The following is a 17748-nucleotide window of genomic DNA, read 5'->3' as shown; positions in this document are numbered from 1 at the left end:
GCAAGTGCTACCAAGTGCCGAGCCAGCAAAGATCACCACATATTTCCTCGCCACGAGACGGCCCAAGGGACTCACATGTCAATTCCATCCGTCAAAAAAAAAAAAATTTCATGAAAAGTAGTCAGAATGACGTCTTTGCTCTTCAAGCTGAACGGGAATGCAAGTTTTTGGTCTTTACTCTCCTATGGGGAAAGAGTGTTTCCATAAAAGAATGTAGCTGATTCTCCTTAATACGTATATGGAGGGGAGAGAAGAAAGAGGTTTCATTTGTGTTTTCCGGTGCGTTGACTATGGGTGAACGCAAGTAAAGAAGTATCAGGCACCGCTGGTACCAACAGGTACAGGTACTAATGGCACATGCCGGTGGAGGGTTTTTGGTGGCTGTGAAAAGAAATCGCGAGTATTAAAATGGAGAAAGTCGAGGCGAGACGAGACGATAATAGACGTGTCTGGCGCGCAACCAAAGTATCAACTAGCAAAGATCGAGAGATTGTAGGATCGAGAGATTGTAGGGCTAGCCGAAAACCCTGGCAGCCATCATAAATAATCACAACCGTCAACATTATCAACACCACCACCACTAGCGATACAATTGCAAAGATCTTTCTAAATCAGTAGACAAAGGCACCAGGTGAAGACAAAAAACACAAGAGTCTACCATTTTTTTATTTTATTCTTGCGTCTGTTGCTAAATGAACCATATTTCAAGCTGATAACCTGAAAAAAATATAGCATGTCATCTTCTTCATCTCCACCACAACTCACAGAGGAAATTGGGGCAATTGCAGACTTACGCAACAAAATATCATTGACACTTGAAGTTGACGAACACACCAATTCAACATACACAATAAAGAGAAACACCAAGCTACGCAAGTTGATCAGGATATTTTGTCAAAGACACTATCAAGATATCAAAACGTTGCGGTTCATCTACTATGGCGAGCAGATTAAACCTACCGATACACCAAATACTCTACGCATGGAGGATAACGATAGTATACTAGTAGTTGGATACGTTGAAGGTGGGTGAATTGACGATGTACTGGAGTTGAAGGAATTGTCATCGTGTGGTTGTATAATAGTGTAATATATGCATGTATTAGTATCCCGCCCCCTACTACTCACTCCCTCCTCTCCTTCATCTCCGAGTCTTTTGAAATATTTAACAAACGTTGTAACATTAGGTTGTAGAGACAGATGACTGTTGAAAGAGCTGTCTACAATTGAGTGTATATCATTTGTTGACAATTATCAACACTGCTACTTTCTACTGCAAGCACAAGTTGCGCTTCTGCTTTCAAGAGGCTCAGCTGGCGCAAAAATTGAAAAGGGTGCAAATCTCACAAACGCAGAATTCCACACGAGGGCTAAATGACTTGAGGCGGGAAGAGCTGGCGAGTGGAGGCAAGAAGCTTGACTGAGATTGGTCAAAGAATATAGCTTCTTTCAATTGTCAAAAGTTGAGGTGCAGTATAGCGGTCCCCGTCTCTATTCCCTTCACTCTCTCATTTACACATCACCAGCCTTTTCCCAACCTACTCTCGAGCGGGATTTCGGAGGTAAAAGAATACTTGTACCACGCGTCTGGCAGAACAACAAACGTGAAAATAAAAACACTCAAGACTAAAGCCACAACTAAAACTAAAACTGGAACTAAAATTGAAATTGATGGCAACTGGGTCTAATCGCTCTGTGTGGGTGGATTAGAGATAAAAATTTACACGTATCTCTAAAAAATTAATCTCCGCTGGGGCCAGTTTGACAATCACACTGGACACCACCGTATTTCCTTGCAAAAAGATAAAAACAAGTTTTGTAGAAAAATAGAATAGAATAGGATAAGGGTCTTTTTTTTCTGGTTTGCTTTGGTTTGGTTTGTTTGATTCAATTGCAATGTCGAACATTTTCGAAGATATGGATTATGACTCGGCAACTGGGTTTGGTTCAGCAAGTGTGCCACCTTTAGGATACGAGAAACAGAAACATAACCAAAAGCAAAATCTATCGGCTACTCCTTCAGCTGGAAACGATACTGGTAGCAATAGCAATGACCAACCGCGAAAAAGGGTCCAGATGAAGCTAAGATTGGATGATCACAGAGTTGACGTATTCCAAGTGAGCCCCACTGTTAGGATGAAAAAGGTTATGGATTCATTCTGTAATAAATACCACTTGGATGTCGAGAGCTATAGGTTTTTGCTTGATGGAACCCACGTTGATCCCGACGATACCCCATTCTCGTTGGAGATTGAAAATGGGGATGTTATCGATGTAGCTCAGACCCAAACTGGTGGATCCCACCCGGCAGGTATCTAGAACAAGAGAAAAGAAAAAAGAGAGGAAAAAAATTAAGGAAGGCAAGACGTTTCGTTTTCGGTTGTTGAGGGGGGTTTGGTCTTGGGTTTTCGGTTGAAGGTCTGGGACTGGAGTAGAGTTCAGTGTGCGTGTGTGTTTCTTAACTTTCGTTCGTGTATTAATAAAGGTGGAAATCATCATTCGAATACGGTGAAGGTGGAATGTGACGAGTCGTATTGAAATCGTTTCTGAATGGGCACATTGAGGGTCTATTTTTTTCTTCACCGCTGAGGTACATAGCATACCCTCAGAGACAAAGGGGGGGTGGCTATAAAGAGAAGGGTGACCATAGTGTACTTTGTTTTCAGATCAAAAATGGTGAATTCATTCAATCATCTTCAGGTTGAGACTTTGACTTGTCTCTCTCTCTACATTTATTTGTGTGTGTGAACGCGTAAAAGTCTTGATCTCTGCCGCTTTTTCTGCACCACATCAACAAACCATCAGTTACAGGTCCACCACCAATACCAACAACCCATCGGTTACAAGTCCACCACCAAGACCAACAAAACTTCCAGGATCAAAGATTGACGCGTGATATCACCATTTTTTGGGTTTCTTTTTTATTTTTTTTTTCAACTTCATATCTAACCACCGAAAATAGGACCTACCAGAACGTCTACGTGCGGTCCTAATTCCAATTGGCGCTTTTCGCTTTACTACAGTTTAGCTTGTTTTTGCAACACACTACGAAGCAGCGCCACAACAAGTTTGCTGACAGATGACACCGACAGTCACGAATGAACAGCTGTACTGCTACGAAACAGACCAGCACGTGTCATCGAGTGAGGTCTCGCCCAATGCACCTTTTATCACCCCTACTCGAGTGGACAAGTTCGAGTTTCTCGATCGCCACGACGCATTCAACTTTCGTGGACCTCGTTCCTCAGATACTAGACTTTTCAAAGATCAGCTGAGTGCACCGATCAGTGCCCCTGCTAATTTACGACCAGAACGACTGCAAGCGCTGGCTCCAAAGACTAAACCTCAAAAGCAGCACATCTCCCCTTCCTCCTCCTCCTCATCATCATCATTGCAAACGCCGCCGTTGCCGTTGCCTCTGTCACCAGCAGCAGCAGCGCTGCAACCACAGCCATTGCTACCAAATACCCGCAAGCAGCCTGGACGGAAAGTATCAGTGGGTGTTCAGTCAACACCCAAGTCATCGACTGTTTTCACGATTCCGCACAGTCATTCAATAAAGAGAACCGAGGATTCACTACCCACCACTACCAGCAGGACACCTGCAACGGAGGCTGAAACAAGATTAGAGGAAGAAAATAGGCAGCTACGGGCCTCCCTCAATGCGTATGCGAGAGCTTTCAAGGACCACTCGAGTAGTGTTATCAGCATTCCTATTGATATACCTTCGCAGCAAGTTGCAACAAAAGAACACCAAAACACTAACAACCAAGAGCCGCATGTGTCTCCCAAATTGCCAATAGGCGTTGAGTCGACTCCCGTGCACCTGACGGTTTCCGCGTCACAACAGAATCACCACTCGACGACGAATACGCATGATACCCATGATTCGCCCCAGAGCAACCCCAGTAGTATACATGTGACGGAGTTGGAAACCATGATGAGGCTGCTACAGGAGAAGAATAAACAATTGCACGAAGAGAACCAGCTGCTTCGGGCAATGTTCAATAGCGGAATGGTACCCGCCGAGATGTGGCGCGGCCTTCTGGAGGAAGTGGCCAACCTACGGTTGGAACTTAAGGAACTCTCTAGAGCTGAGCGCATTGCAAGCATCGAATTAGATGCATTGCACGTTGAACCTACCGATAACGAAAAAGAAGAAGAAGAAGACGAAAAAGATTCAGCAGCTTCAAAGAATGCAGAAAAAGAGAACGGTACTCTTGAAGCTCACACATCCGAAAAGACTTCTCCCAGTCCGATTGATGACGCCATCTTGCAGGGAACTTCCTCAAGCTTTGTGCAGTTGGCTTCTCCCACAGCTCTGGGTTCACTGACAACGGGAAGACTAAACAAAAGTAGTGCTTCGATATCACCAGAGCTAACCATTGACCAAAACAAAAGAGCCTCGGTCGAAGGAGGTCTCAGCCCTTCGTTGGCGGATCAAAGTGCTATGACATCAACATCAACATCATCACCCCCTCATAACCTGGAAACAAAGAGACAACGTCTATTTGGCGAGTGGAACTATCACCTGTATTCATTTGAAGATTTTGCGCTTTCACCTTCAGATTTGGCCATGGTTGACTCGCTAAGCCACGAGGACTTGGTCTTTCTTGTCAAGCATACCATGTGCACATTTGTGATGCCGTTGAGCAAAGACTTCGACACAGCTCTTGTCAGAATCGCGAGGTTTATCCGGCACTCGTCGCGATTTTCCAAAATGTCGCATCGGTTGTTGTTTCCCCGCAGCAGCGAGTTGAGCTGCTCGAATCACTTCTACGGAAGAGTCAAGATGAGCGATGGTTCTGTCGATGAAAGGTTGGTGCAGTTGGAAAATTGCTACGCGTCGATGCTATCCAAAATGCAACAGGGCTTGCATGAGGGTAGACGCCAGGGTACATCATAGACATCGATGTATAAAAAAAAAAACAAGTCCATGCATATTCTTTTGAAAAAAATGCTCCGTTAACTGTGTCTAACTTGTCTCTTCTCTCTTCTCTCTACTCTTTCGCTCTTTTGTTGTTGAGTTATTGTATATATTTGCACGTCGAATCTGATCGACGATATGCGCCCGTGTGCCCTGTTTCAACCGTGGTTGTTGAAAATTACGAAAAAAAAACAAACTTAAAGGCACCTTAACTTTGTGGTTCTGTTACACAAGATCTTTGCCCAAGAATTGTATATTTTTTTTAGTCTCGCAATCGATGAGGCAGTTAGGGGGCTTTTAGGGGCTGCGTGCCGGTACAGTGTTAACGGTACATCTTGGAGAAAGAAACAATTAAGCGAGGGAGTTTATCCGTGCAGTTCTTTTTATCATCCAAGCATTAACTTGGGGATAAGCAAGATAGAGGAAACAAGAAACAAAAAACGAATGTTTTGCAAGCGAACTGGCATAGACACAGGGGGGTGGGATATGACTATTCTAGAAGCAGAAAGATGAGTTTAATTTTGAGAAAAGCCACACGAGTGAGTCAATTTTTTATCGATTGATTGTCGATTGACAAGGCTACGGCTAGCGGGATCTAAATAACCCATAAGGATGAAACTTTAAACATTCGCTCCCTTGCACCACCACCACCACCACCAGCGCCTACTCGGTTGTGGAAATAGATGTTGCATAATTTGTGCAAGGGAGTTGGCGCTGTTCTCATGAAACACACATACAGACACACACACATACACATACACATAGTAGAGTAAGCTTAAACATCTCATGTTGTGTTTCGCTCAGCTGTCATGTAACCTAATGCAACAGAAGTTATTTTTTTTTCTTCTTCTCTTCTTCTTACTTGCCAGCTCTCTTTATCATCGTTTAGAGCAAATAATATCTCATCCTGTTTTCTCCAGCGCATTTCTCTATCCGGCCCTCCCCCTCAATGCATGAATGACTTGGGTGGTTCGTTGGCGGGTGGCTTGAGCAAGCCGGGTTGAGTTTGCCGTTCCCGGATGGAACTAGGGCAAGCGAAAATAGAACAAAACAGGTGCTCGGTGTTTTTATGGGTACGAACTGCGCGTGATTGACTGCATTCATGCATGCATGCATGCTTTTGTTGTTATGGCTGTTGCTGTTGTTGTTGTTGTTGTTGATCATGGAATTTCTTTAAGTTGCTTTTTCGCCAGAGTTCGGCACATTCGTCTCTCTCTGTCCTGGTCGATCTAGATAAAGATCCAACCTTGCCAGAATTTGCTAGTAGTTTGTAGCTACTAGACTACTACTCGCTACTACTACCACCACCACCACGAGTGGTAAGTGGGCATGCACACTAGACTTTTTCCAACCTGCTTTTTTTCCATCAGTTCATGTCTCATCTAAAAGTTCTGGATTTGTCTTTTTTTTTTTTTTTTACTTGTAGGTTGTTGTTGTTTAAATCTGTGACTGCAACCTGGCAGATTTCTTTGCTTTATATACGTGACGGAAGTTACAGAGAGGCTCTACTTGGGGTGTGTGCTGGGTATAGATGAACTTGTTTCATTTCGACATTGACTGCGAATTTCTTTCAACCAACTTCATTTCTTTTATATAATCAAGAAACTTTCCTCCAGGAAAAAAAGGATCTACAACTCATCCCCATCGTCGTAAAAAAAAAAAAAGAACAAGAAGAAGTACACAGCAAGTGGTGGGAATACTTTTATGGCGACCAAACGGCAAAATCGACCCTTTTTGAAAGAGCATATCCAGCAATAACAGCAGCCTTGAGATTTCAATTTTAATTTTTTTTTTTTTTTTTTATTTTGGTTCAACTAAAAAGAGAGAGAAAGAGGGCTGTAGACTCCAATGGGGAAGTCAGCAGTAAGTACTACAGCTAAACCACCATCGCCAACTCCAGCTTCGGCAACCGCTTTATCCTCGTCGCCATCGTCTTCCTCCGCAGCAGCAGCAGCAGCACGAACTAGCACCTTTGCCCGTCACCCGTACAGCCAGCAGAGGATATATTCGCCTCCGCACCCGAATCCCTACCCGTCTTCTCCAAAAGCGCACTCGTCGTCCTCGTCCTCATTATCTAATTCATCTCGCTTTGGATTAAATAGTCATGAGTATTTTAGAGTAGAATACAACCACGGTGATAGCAACAGCAACAACAACAACGAGAAGAACAACGAGAAGAACAACGAGAGCAGCTTTTACAAGAACTCGCCCCAGTACCACTACCCGACCTTTGACGAGGAGAACAAGCGGAAGAATAGTGGTTCAACTTACACATTTGGCACCCGCGACTACAACCACCACAGATCCACCAGCATCGAAGAGCAAAAAAGTATTGACAATTTGTACAGAAATATTGATAGTCAGTTCCCCAGTGGTGCAGCTCATCCAACACGCAAGGACCCCAACGAGCTGTTTCGAAACACCTCAAACCCAGCTCTGCAATTCCAGCCCCGCTTTGCTGGCCGTCATCCTCAACAACAACATCAGCAACATCAGCAACAACAATACCACCACCATAATAAAAGCAACAACAACAATACTATGAGTTACGTACAGCAGCCGTCTCAGCCCACTAGCAACCAACAGCGGCCAAACCCGCAGGCCCATGGCTCGCAACCCCTGAATCCGCAACAGCTATTCACCGGATCTTACTCAGGCAATCCCCAAATGCAAAGGAACCCTCCGCTAAATTTGCCCCTAGCAAGTTCACCACCACCACCGTCACAGCAACAACCGTCACAACAGCAAAACTACCAGTTGCCTCCTCGATCTCGGGGAGACTCAATCTTCTTGCCTCCACCAATAACCTCACAAATGCGGCCCAGCAATGAGCCTGCTTACGAAACAACATCGTCCAATATGCTCAACCAAAATGCAAACCCTTTAGTTTCAAGGTCAAACAGCATATTCAGCTCCCTTATCAATCTTCCGGGACTGACGGGAAATTCAGTCAGTGACCAATCGTCAACATACCCTAATCTGGGTCCAGCTCCAGCTCCATCGACAAACACGGCTCCAGCTACAGCTTCAGGATCAGCTCCGTCGGCCAATAATGGTGCGCCACCACCCGCAGCAGGCAAGAATACCTCCTTGGCAAGCTCGGCGCCGACTTTGCCACCCAACTTGCCGCCTCCATCACGGTCTCGTCAAATGTCGTTGGCGGTGCCCAATCAAGAATTCACGGTTGAAGATCTAGAAAATCTATTTGGCAACGATCGAGAAAGCATGGCAAATCTTTTCAACTGGCTGCAAGGCGACGCCAAACTGTCTTCTGCCGCTGGCTCCAAGACCAAGGCGGGGTCGTTGGACTTGTCATCGTGGGTCGATGGCTCTCAGCAACCAAATTCGATTGCTTTCACCAGCAGCGTCACCGAGATTATCCAAAACATGATCTCCAATGGCTCCTTGGATTTCTCAAATATGAATAACCAAGAGCGCCGCAACTCCATCTTGAAAATCATCAATGACCAAAACGGAATCAAGAACCAGCGCAAGTCAAATCCGTCTACAAATTCAAACGTCAGTGCAACGCTAAGGCAAGATATCTTTGACAAGGGCCGCACGGACCGTCACGATGGCCAGTCGTTGCAGCAGTCAATTAAACCACAACAGCTTCTGCCCGAGCAGTTTCGACAAGGCAACCCCGGTGGAAAACCCGAAAAGGACCATGTATCACCGACATCGTCCATGTCATCCAAGACTTCTCGGCCTACCGAGCAATCGCATTCACCCAAAACAACGCCCACTTTTGCAGATGCCGGTGTCAATGACATTTACAGCGCTGAGATGTACACCCGGCCCACAATCAACCCACAGTCGCAACGAGCTTTCCAAAATGGAGCCAACACCATGTCTCCGCTGCTGAACCCGTACCAATTCTCCAACTACCCCAGTTTCAATAACCTGCTTGGATTTGCAAACATGCAAACGCCTGGAGGCAATCGTCAAAATAGCTTCATGGGTAATTATTCTTATCCAATGCAAATGCAAATGCAACCACAACAGCAACCACAACCACAATCGCAACCACAGCAGCAACCACAACCACAACCACAATCTCAATCTCAATCTCAATCTCAATCTCATTCGCATCCCCAACAACCACAACAGCAACCTCAACCTCATCTCCATCCCCATCAACGGCATTCCCAACAACATCCCCAGCAGCAACCACAACAGATGTTTCCTCAGCAAATACGAACAGCCATGCCACCGCAATCACAGCAGTATCTGCAGATGTATTTCCCGCTGGGGATGCCCCCTCAGGCTCAGCAACAATACTATACACAAGCGCCGCCTCCGCTTCCACAACCCCCACAGCAGCCTCAGTATCCACCTGTTCAGCAGCAGTCGCAAGTGCCCACAACCAGTAAACCCAAAAAGCAACATTCTCGCAGATCAAGAAAACTGAGAGACAGCACAAGTGAGCGTGATTACGGTATCACTGATAATCCCAATTTGATGCCAGCTCAACAATTTGCCAAATCCGAAGACGGACGGCCGCTACTCGGGGCAACCAAGATCGACCAGTTGATGTTGGTTATTCAAGCGAGGGAAAAGGGCGTGACCAAATCCATCGATCAAGGACCAGATGGCAGCATATTGGCTGCTCCCGATAGTTATATGAGCGGCCAGGGCATCGACACCGAGGGTGGCGTGCTCCCACGGCCGGTGAGTCTAGTTGGTGGAGTTGACAAACCTCACAAACCCAAGAACGAAGCCGAAGAAGGCACCGACGAGTACAGCCAGCCAAAGCGCAAGAAAGCCAAGAACCAGCAGTGCCCCTACTGTCTCAAATTTTTCACCCAATCTACTCATTTGGAAGTGCATATCAGGTCGCACATTGGATACAAGCCCTTTGAATGCTCCTATTGTCATAAGAAGTTCACTCAGGGTGGCAATTTAAGAACACACTTGCGACTTCATACTGGTGAAAAGCCATTCACATGCGACATTTGCAACCGTTCATTTAACCGCAAGGGCAATTTGGAAGCTCACAAATTGACTCACGAAAACGTCAAGCCGTTTGAATGCCGCTTGGACGGTTGCGACAAGTCCTTTACACAGTTGGGCAATTTAAAGTCTCATCAGAATAGATTCCATTTGCAAAGTTTGAATACGTTGACGCATAAACTAGCTGAACTCAGTGGGCCTGCGATCAATCAATTACCGCCTGATGAAAAAGATTTGCTCATTTACTTTAAGGATTTGTACAAAAACTCAAACAAGGGTATTCGTGGAAGAGGCAAGCAGCAGAAACTTGGAGGAGAAGGAGGAGGAGAAGAAGACGATGACGGTTTGGACGATACAGCACCTCAATGATAGGGGGCGGGTATTATGCGGGTCAAAATTTTCAATTTTCAAAAACATGTCTTTTGAAAGTGATGTTTTTTTTTATATTCCTTTTTCAATTCGAGCATAGATTTGTTCCCTTTACCTCCCCCCATCGCCCAACCTCCAACCACCACAATTTTTTCCATTTTATAGTTCTTTACTTTTGTAGTTCATGTTGTAATATTTGATATTTCCTTTTTGCATTATATGTATATCTAGAGACAAAGGAACATGTGTAGAATCGATGTGTGGGAAGATAAAGAGTTGGTGAGATTTCGATAAAGAAGCCACGCAAGAGATATTTTTTTTAAAGAGCACGCGAATATAACACTCAGCGTGATTTGCAACAACACGGTTCAAAAGCCTGTTCTCCACCATCACAGCATAGTTTCAGGGAGGGGATGAATTTTCTATCCAAGACCATAGGCAGCTTTGCAGGCTCCTCAATACCTTATACGTTCAAGGAAAAGCTAATCGACCCCACCAATCCCATCTCGGGTGTGTCGCAAGTAGACCGCAATTCGATATGGACAGTATACGACGGAACCAACCCCAAGGACTCTTTGCAAGTGACAATCTTTGAATTCAGCTTGAAAGAAGCTAGGAATAAGCGCTTTGAGCTCTTGGCGAGAAATGCGTTCAGGAAGTTGAAAATGATAAAGTTCCCCGGGATCATCTCCATCATTGATTTCATCGAGAATGATGTCTCCTTGTATATAATCACCGAGCCCGTGGTTCCGTTGGCGTTGTTTCTCCAGACTCACAGCTTGCATCAGGAGGCAATTGTTGCGGGGATCAATGACCTCAGCCGGACTTTGACGTTTTTGAACGAAGACTGCAATTCCTTGTATGGTGGATTCGACTATTTCCGCTCGGTGTTTGTCAATTGTCAAGGCGATTGGAAATTGATGGGGTTTGAACTAGTCACTAATTTGCAATCTGACCCGGACCAACCTATATATAGATTGAGTCGAAGCATGCCCGAGCCGCCGGATGTGGACCCGGAGTCCATACGACGCGATCCTAAGAAATACGACTCGTACAAGTTGGGTCAATTCATCTATGCTGTGTTTAACGGGGGCTCCGTGGATACAAATTTCAAACTCCCCGTAAAGTTAGTTGGACCGTCGAAGCGGCTAATGGCCAAGCGGATCAATATCTCCCAGTTTGGAAAGGAAGTGGAGCCGTATTTTCAAGCAAATACAATTGTCAAGTTTGCCCTGCAGTTGAGCGAGTTGAAGTTCATGAAGAGCGATGCTAAGCTCGATTTTTTCAAAACCCAATTGCCGCAGTATACTCAAGATGATATATACCCACCTGGGTTTTTGGACCACAAGTTGCTACCGGAATTGGTGAGCCAGTACCAACAGGTGAGCAAGTCGAGTGCATCTACCGAATTGGAGTCTGTAGCTAAACAGGAGACCTTGGCTACGCTTTTGGACCTTATTTTGAAGTTTGGCACCAAATTATCCAGCGAGGAAGAGTTTAGAAGAGTCGTCAAGCCAATCATTTTCAGTGCTTTTGCTGCCAATGACAGAGCTATGCGTTTGGTGCTCTTGACGCATTTGCCCAATTACCAAAATTTCTTAACCGATTCAGACATTCAAGGCAAGATTTTTACGCCGTTGCTAGGGGGATTCCAAGATACAAACTTTATGATTCGAGAAACAACGCTCAAGTCGATCACCATTGTGATTGACAAGATTTCCGTCAAGCAAGTGAACCAGGAACTATTGCGAGTATTGGCTAAATCGCAAATGGACCCCAAACCCTCCATTCGGGTAAATACCATCATTTTGATCATTAAGATTTCGTCCAAGATCTACGCAAACTCCAAAAATAACGTCTTGATCACCGCGTTGGCGAAATCGTTACGCGACTCGTTTGTCCCGTGCAAGATGACCGCTTTGCATGGGTTTGAGACTCTCATTGACGAGTTTTCGCTCGAGGAAATATGTTCAAAGGTCTTGGGCCACTTGGCCATCTCGTTGATGGACAGGAAATCGTCAAAAGTGAGAGCCAATGCCAAGCGTGTGTTTGATTTGTACTTGAGCTCAGTGGAGACTCATGCTAAGGAATTGCCTGTTGCCGATGGCGATGAGGATGAAGACGAGGAGGAGCGTGAATTCTTCAAGAGACACGCTCCTCAACAAGCCGAGGCCAAAGTCGACACTCCAACGGCGGGCAACAACAACAACAACAACAACAACAACATTGGTGGGTTTGGTTGGGGAATGGTGAGCAAGTTGACTTCGCTAGGTGGTGCTGTTGGTGGTGGTGCTGCTGCTGGACAGCTCAATAGCGATTTCAATCGATCAACACCGGATCTCACCAGAGTCGGCACACCGACTCAAGAAGAGCTTCCGATTACTACGTCGGCTGACACTACCATGGCGTCAAACTGGAACGAGTTTAATGATGCGTGGGATACGGGAGCCGGCGACGAAGTGGAAGTTGAACTCGCTCAGTTGCCTAAACCGATAGTTGAAAATACCAAGAAAATCAATTTGGGCCGCTCCACTGATACATCGACTGGTCGAACTGCTGTAGCACCACCACTACGAAAGCCGTTGAAAACGACTTCCTTGAGGTTGGGACAAGCTGCAAAGACAGAGAAACCGAAGCTGAATTTGAAGTTGAATTTGAACTTGAAAGTAGAGGAGGACGATGATGAAGAAGACGGGTGGGGGGACGGGTGGTCCTGATCTCTACAGGATTCGTTATATATATTTATTAATTGCATTTTGCTCGATAGAGTTCGTATGTGTGGTGGGCAACGTACTCCTCCTCTCTTGCAGCATTTTGGGTGCCAAAAGATGCGATTCAAACAAAACATCAAAAAAAAAAACCACCAAAAGCCAAAAGCCTAGAGGAATATCGCGTGCACGGTTCATGTACATTCCACGCCCATGAGTGGAAACAACAGAGGCAACGATGGCAAGTCTCAGCTCAACAGCAAGAAAACACGACTCTACAACAGTCGAACCATAAAAGTGCAAAACAGCGACCCGGCATTCGACAAACAAGACACGAAACTCCAAGTGCCGGACTTTATCCAGGCGCGCAAATACGAAATCGATGCATTTGAACAGTCTCAGCTAAAGAGCAAGAGTGCGTTATCGACGCGATGCTTCCAGAGCTTGCCCCGGGTGATGCGGAGACGAGCCGCGTCGCATAACGTCAAGCGTATGCCCAAGAGACTACGCAACAAGGCCATTCGCGAAATGAATGGCGCTGTCCCGCCTGCGAAACGCAAAAGTCGTGGACGACGGCTTTACAAGTGGATGCAGACGCAGCGGATCCTCAAGGCGGCTTCAAAGTTGAGACAGGATAGATATGAAGTTGACCCAGCTGTCAAATCAGCTAATGTGCGAGCCATGTTTAAAAAATTGGCGAAGGGTATACCTGATGATGATGATTTCCAGGGGAAAATGTGCAGAAGAATTGAAAACACGACCGGTGCGGTGGATCGGACTGGCGTGGGTAAGCTTCATCCTGCGCCACCGGCGGCAAGTCTCAAGTTTCGCCATCGGCAGCGGGAGTTTGTATGGTTACCGACTCACGTGTGGCATGCCAAGAGGTTCAAAATGAGCAAAGTTTCCGGGTTTCAAATTCCATTGACGCCCACGCAAAAGTGTTTCAAGCTTATGAGTCGCCAGAATCGCTATAGAGCTGTGTGTTTCGACACCTCGTATTATGGGACCTTGACGATTGAGTGCGGATCCTTGTCAAGTGCGACTTTTCTCATGCTGGTTTTGCTGGAGTTGACTGGCAAAAGCAAGTTTCCCAAGTTGGTGTTGGAAGGACGCAAGTCGTTTGTGGGGATGCTACGCTGGACTCCGTCTGTTTCCTCTTCAGATAAAGGTAAAGGGGAAGGGGAACAGCAATTTGCACCTGGTGTTGTGTACATGAATATTCAAGAGAATTATGCGCTCATTCGAGTTCCAGTTAGTGTCTACGTCGACTTGTTTCGTCATTTGCAGCTGGTGGTGGAACGCGCTAACAATGGCGATGGCGATAGCAATGACAAAAGAGTTCAGCTTTCCGATTGTCGCAATTCAATCGGAAGTATAACACTTTCCGGACCAAGCAGTCTTCGATGTTTGAGCAGAGTCTTCCATTTCAAGGATACATTGACGCAAGAATTGAAATCCACCTGGGCCTCGCTCGCTTCGTTGCGAGACAATTCAATTATCCCCGTGGGAACGACTTTGAGTTTCAAGATATACGACCCGCGTCTTTGGAACCGCCCATCAAAGTTTCCCATTAGAAACAACAATGACGTTTTCGACACCATCATCAGTATGAACTCCAATCCACCAGTTGACAAGGAATCTGCCACCAGTTTGGTAAAGTGTGACTTGCGCAAAAAATCGTTGGTTGATCAACTCAGCGTGAAAGATTTGGGGAAAATCAAAAGCCACAACACCGCATTTGAAAAAGTTCTGCATAGTGAAATACCCATTATTTTGGTAAAGACGGACTGTCAAGTATGGACGGTAATGTTACCGTGGTACTGGGTGCAACCGCTCTGGCTTCAACTAGTGAAGATTCCAGATCTCAAACCAGGTGGAATGAAGCAACATCACCAATTTCAATTTGAGCAAATGAAACCGACTTTCCCGCATGATTTCCCCTGGAGTCGTGCCGGTTGGATTTATAACAATGTCGCTGGTGACGTGGCCCAGACCAAAGACTCCAGCAAACCGAAAAGCCAAGTTTCGCTTCAAACCTCTGAAGATCAATTCTCGCAGGTCTTTTGCGCATATCGAGCTGACTGGTTCACATTGAGAAACATGCTTTTAGTGCTTAAGCGGAGACAAACGTTGTTGTCTAGCGAGGGCAAGATCGACAACTGCGAGGATGATCCCGAAAGGAGATTGGAATCAATAAACGACGTCTTGACGATGGTAAAGTTTTTGCACAAGGAGAAAGCGTTGGAGCCTGATCGCATTCCAATTCGCGCATTTGATGAGTCCAACGTCGAAGATGACAAATACTACAATGACACTTATACAATCGACAATATGCCAAAAATTGTCTATACCGAAATACCAATCATCCCAGTCACTTTGACGATTGCAAAGGACGGCGTCATCCAGGAAAATGCAAGAATATACTCTGCTCCGGACTGCTTGGACCAGTTTGTTGTCGGGTTTGTCACTACCGGCGGCATGAACTTGGTTGTGGGGAAGTGCACTGGTATCGGGGCCATTGTTGCGCTGAAATTGCTCGAAGGGGAAAAATTGTTGTACGTGAGAAACCCTGGTAAGTCGAGTATGTATGCATGTAGCTACCAACGTATAGAAAATTGAGCACTTTTGCCCGAGTTGAGGAAATGCCGCCTTTGATAGGGTCTCTACTGTTTTCTACATGAATGTATTTGTGAGGTTTTTGTAGCCAAATATCGTGAAACTTTTTACGAGTTTGACCTGCAAAATACACTCTTCTCTTCTCCAGCAAGAAACTCGCCGTCACTGTTTTGGAAAGCCTACGTGTCTAGACCCCGACCCTCACTTCCAAGCTCACGCGGGATGGAATCAATTGCTCCAAGTCAAACCCAGCATCTAGCCGTATCAAGTCATACCGATGTAGTCCGATCTATTGTTGTTTTTTTTTGCACGTGACACTGCCAGCGACGTCTCACCCAGCACTATAAATACCTGAAAAAAATTCGCCTACTTTTTCTCTCCGTCTTTTTCCCCCTTTCTTCTTTTTCTTCTTCATACTTACCTAGAGATATTGCAGGAGATCAAGAAGTCCCGCAATCGTTTGCTAGATCCACAGGCATTGCACTATCTTCTTTTTTTTTTTAGAAGAGACCGCCGTGGATTGAAGGACGCCAACTTTCATTAATGGCTTGCGTTTCTTTTCTTTCCTGTCTTTGCTGGTTGATTGATGGCTCCTTTGGGAGTTGGATTTTGATTGGTGTGGGCAGGGGGGGAGGCGTTGGTCAGAAAGTGTGGATCTTTTAATTTTTGATTTCAGCCTTTCCTTTTTTTTTTTTGGCTAAGAAGCTTGCTTTTGTTGCTTTAATTCTTTTTTTGTTCAGGTTCAAGTCGGGCGATTTATCTGAATTGAAAGATTTTTAAAGTTGGCGATTGCAGTTTTTCTTGCTTCGGGATCATTTGTGAGAAGATGAAATGCAGATACTAGAGGCAAGTACAGACCACACGTTGCGTTTATTTTTTTTCTTCTCTACTACTACTACCCCGTGGCTGGCACAGGTTCAAACTTTGAATTCTCCCACATCCTTATTAGCGACTCCTTAAACAAGTTGACGTTGTAATCAATAATGGTTAACGATTTCTCAGACATGTCGTCGTTTTTATTTAGGTCCTTACCCTGGTTTGCATAGTCGTGAGTGACGCTTTCGTTTCGTATTAGAGCTACAAACGCCAATCCTCGAATCATTTGCTTCAAGTACAATATCGATCCATTGGATAAACGGCTGATGGACTTGACTTCTTTCGTCTCCCCCGCGGCGTTTTGACTTCTATTTGCTGCTGCTGCTGCTGCTGATTTGTTGTTCGCTTCGCTCTTGTCGTTGTCGAGATATAGATTATCCAAGTCCATCGTGATGTCAATGAACTCGGCGCATACCTCGTATGTCTGGATATCAACAGGCAGCGAGTCCGTAGCCACGTATATCTTGGAATTAACGTCGAACAAAAAAACCTTGTCGATATTTGAGTGCTGCACCAAGTTATCTAGCATGTTCTCCAACGAGGGCAACTCAGGCACCAATCTCTGCACGATCCGCGAAAACGCCTCGTAGATGGAATGGTCAAAGATCGAAGTAAGGTAGAAATTCACCTGGACGCCCTCCAACCCCAAGTCCAATAGCTCATCTCCCGTGCGCTGCATTATATCCTGTTGCGCATCCATTCGATAGTCCTCGCTCAAGCCATCCACTTTGTGAATCAAGACCTCGATGTTGATCTTGGGGTTGACCCGATACGCGAAATCGACAATCATCGACAAGTTAGTCAAGGCGTTCAAATACTCGTCCTGGGAATCGATAACGTAGACGAGTGCACCCACCGAGGAAAACAATCTTTCCGAGTCGTAGTTGGGCTCAAAGTAGTTTAGCTGGCCGGGGATCTCCATCACTGATAAGTCGATCAAGGACGAAAATTGCTCGTTGGTGGGCTTCGATGTGCTTTCGAGGTACAATGTGTCCAACGGTTGCATGTTGTGGAAGACCACTTTGCATATCGAGGACTTGCCGCCTCTTCGCAACCCCATGAGTAGTAAGGTTGCATTTGAATCCTTCGGATTAGGCACAATCGCTGCTTCCATTGTATGTCTATGTGATTGAGTTAGTTAATGGGTGTTTGTATGTGCGGTTGTCTTTTCGATGTAATGAAGACCAAGGCCGCCGTTTTTCTGGAAGTTCGCGATTAAAAAAAATGAGAAGGGGCCGAGCCATACACGGTTGAAAGACGGCATTGAGACATTATGGAAAAAATAGAAAGAAGACGCTA

At 45.5% G+C, this 17748-nt stretch overlaps 7 protein-coding genes across 7 annotated transcripts; 6 read left to right on the top strand and 1 right to left on the bottom strand. All coding sequences in view use genetic code 12, as the record gives it.

Moving 5' to 3' along the window:
- Window positions 1-733: 733 nt before the first annotated feature.
- Window positions 734-1033, top strand: LODBEIA_P08540 (uncharacterized protein; the record flags this gene model as incomplete). The annotated part of the gene is made up of 1 exon (XM_066976820.1): window positions 734-1033. One exon carries the CDS (start codon window positions 734-736, stop codon window positions 1031-1033), a length of 300 nt encoding a protein of 99 aa, XP_066827792.1.
- Window positions 1034-1896: 863 nt separating this feature from the next.
- Window positions 1897-2319, top strand: LODBEIA_P08530 (uncharacterized protein; the record flags this gene model as incomplete). Its single annotated transcript, XM_066976819.1, has 1 exon — window positions 1897-2319. One exon carries the CDS (start codon window positions 1897-1899, stop codon window positions 2317-2319), a length of 423 nt encoding a protein of 140 aa, XP_066827791.1.
- A 760-nt stretch (window positions 2320-3079) lies between these two features.
- Window positions 3080-4906, top strand: LODBEIA_P08520 (uncharacterized protein; the record flags this gene model as incomplete). Its single annotated transcript, XM_066976818.1, has 1 exon — window positions 3080-4906. One exon carries the CDS (start codon window positions 3080-3082, stop codon window positions 4904-4906), a length of 1827 nt encoding a protein of 608 aa, XP_066827790.1.
- A 1869-nt stretch (window positions 4907-6775) lies between these two features.
- On the top strand, window positions 6776-10249 carry LODBEIA_P08510 (uncharacterized protein; the record flags this gene model as incomplete). The annotated part of the gene is made up of 1 exon (XM_066976817.1): window positions 6776-10249. One exon carries the CDS (start codon window positions 6776-6778, stop codon window positions 10247-10249), a length of 3474 nt encoding a protein of 1157 aa, XP_066827789.1.
- A 413-nt stretch (window positions 10250-10662) lies between these two features.
- On the top strand, window positions 10663-12966 carry LODBEIA_P08500 (uncharacterized protein; the record flags this gene model as incomplete). Its single annotated transcript, XM_066976816.1, has 1 exon — window positions 10663-12966. The coding sequence occupies one exon, from the start codon at window positions 10663-10665 to the stop codon at window positions 12964-12966; it is 2304 nt and encodes a 767-aa protein (XP_066827788.1).
- Window positions 12967-13170: 204 nt separating this feature from the next.
- Window positions 13171-15576, top strand: LODBEIA_P08490 (uncharacterized protein; the record flags this gene model as incomplete). Its single annotated transcript, XM_066976814.1, has 1 exon — window positions 13171-15576. One exon carries the CDS (start codon window positions 13171-13173, stop codon window positions 15574-15576), a length of 2406 nt encoding a protein of 801 aa, XP_066827787.1.
- An 892-nt stretch (window positions 15577-16468) lies between these two features.
- On the bottom strand, window positions 16469-17563 carry LODBEIA_P08480 (uncharacterized protein; the record flags this gene model as incomplete). The annotated part of the gene is made up of 1 exon (XM_066976813.1): window positions 16469-17563. One exon carries the CDS (start codon window positions 17561-17563, stop codon window positions 16469-16471), a length of 1095 nt encoding a protein of 364 aa, XP_066827786.1.
- Between the last annotated feature and the right edge of the window lie 185 nt (window positions 17564-17748).

The sequence above is a fragment of the Lodderomyces beijingensis genome (assembly GCF_963989305.1).
Source record: "Lodderomyces beijingensis strain CBS 14171 genome assembly, chromosome: 1".
Lineage (NCBI taxonomy): Eukaryota > Fungi > Ascomycota > Pichiomycetes > Serinales > Debaryomycetaceae > Lodderomyces > Lodderomyces beijingensis.
The sequence above is the reverse complement of the archived record's forward strand: the minus strand, read 5'-3'. Positions and strand labels throughout refer to the sequence as shown.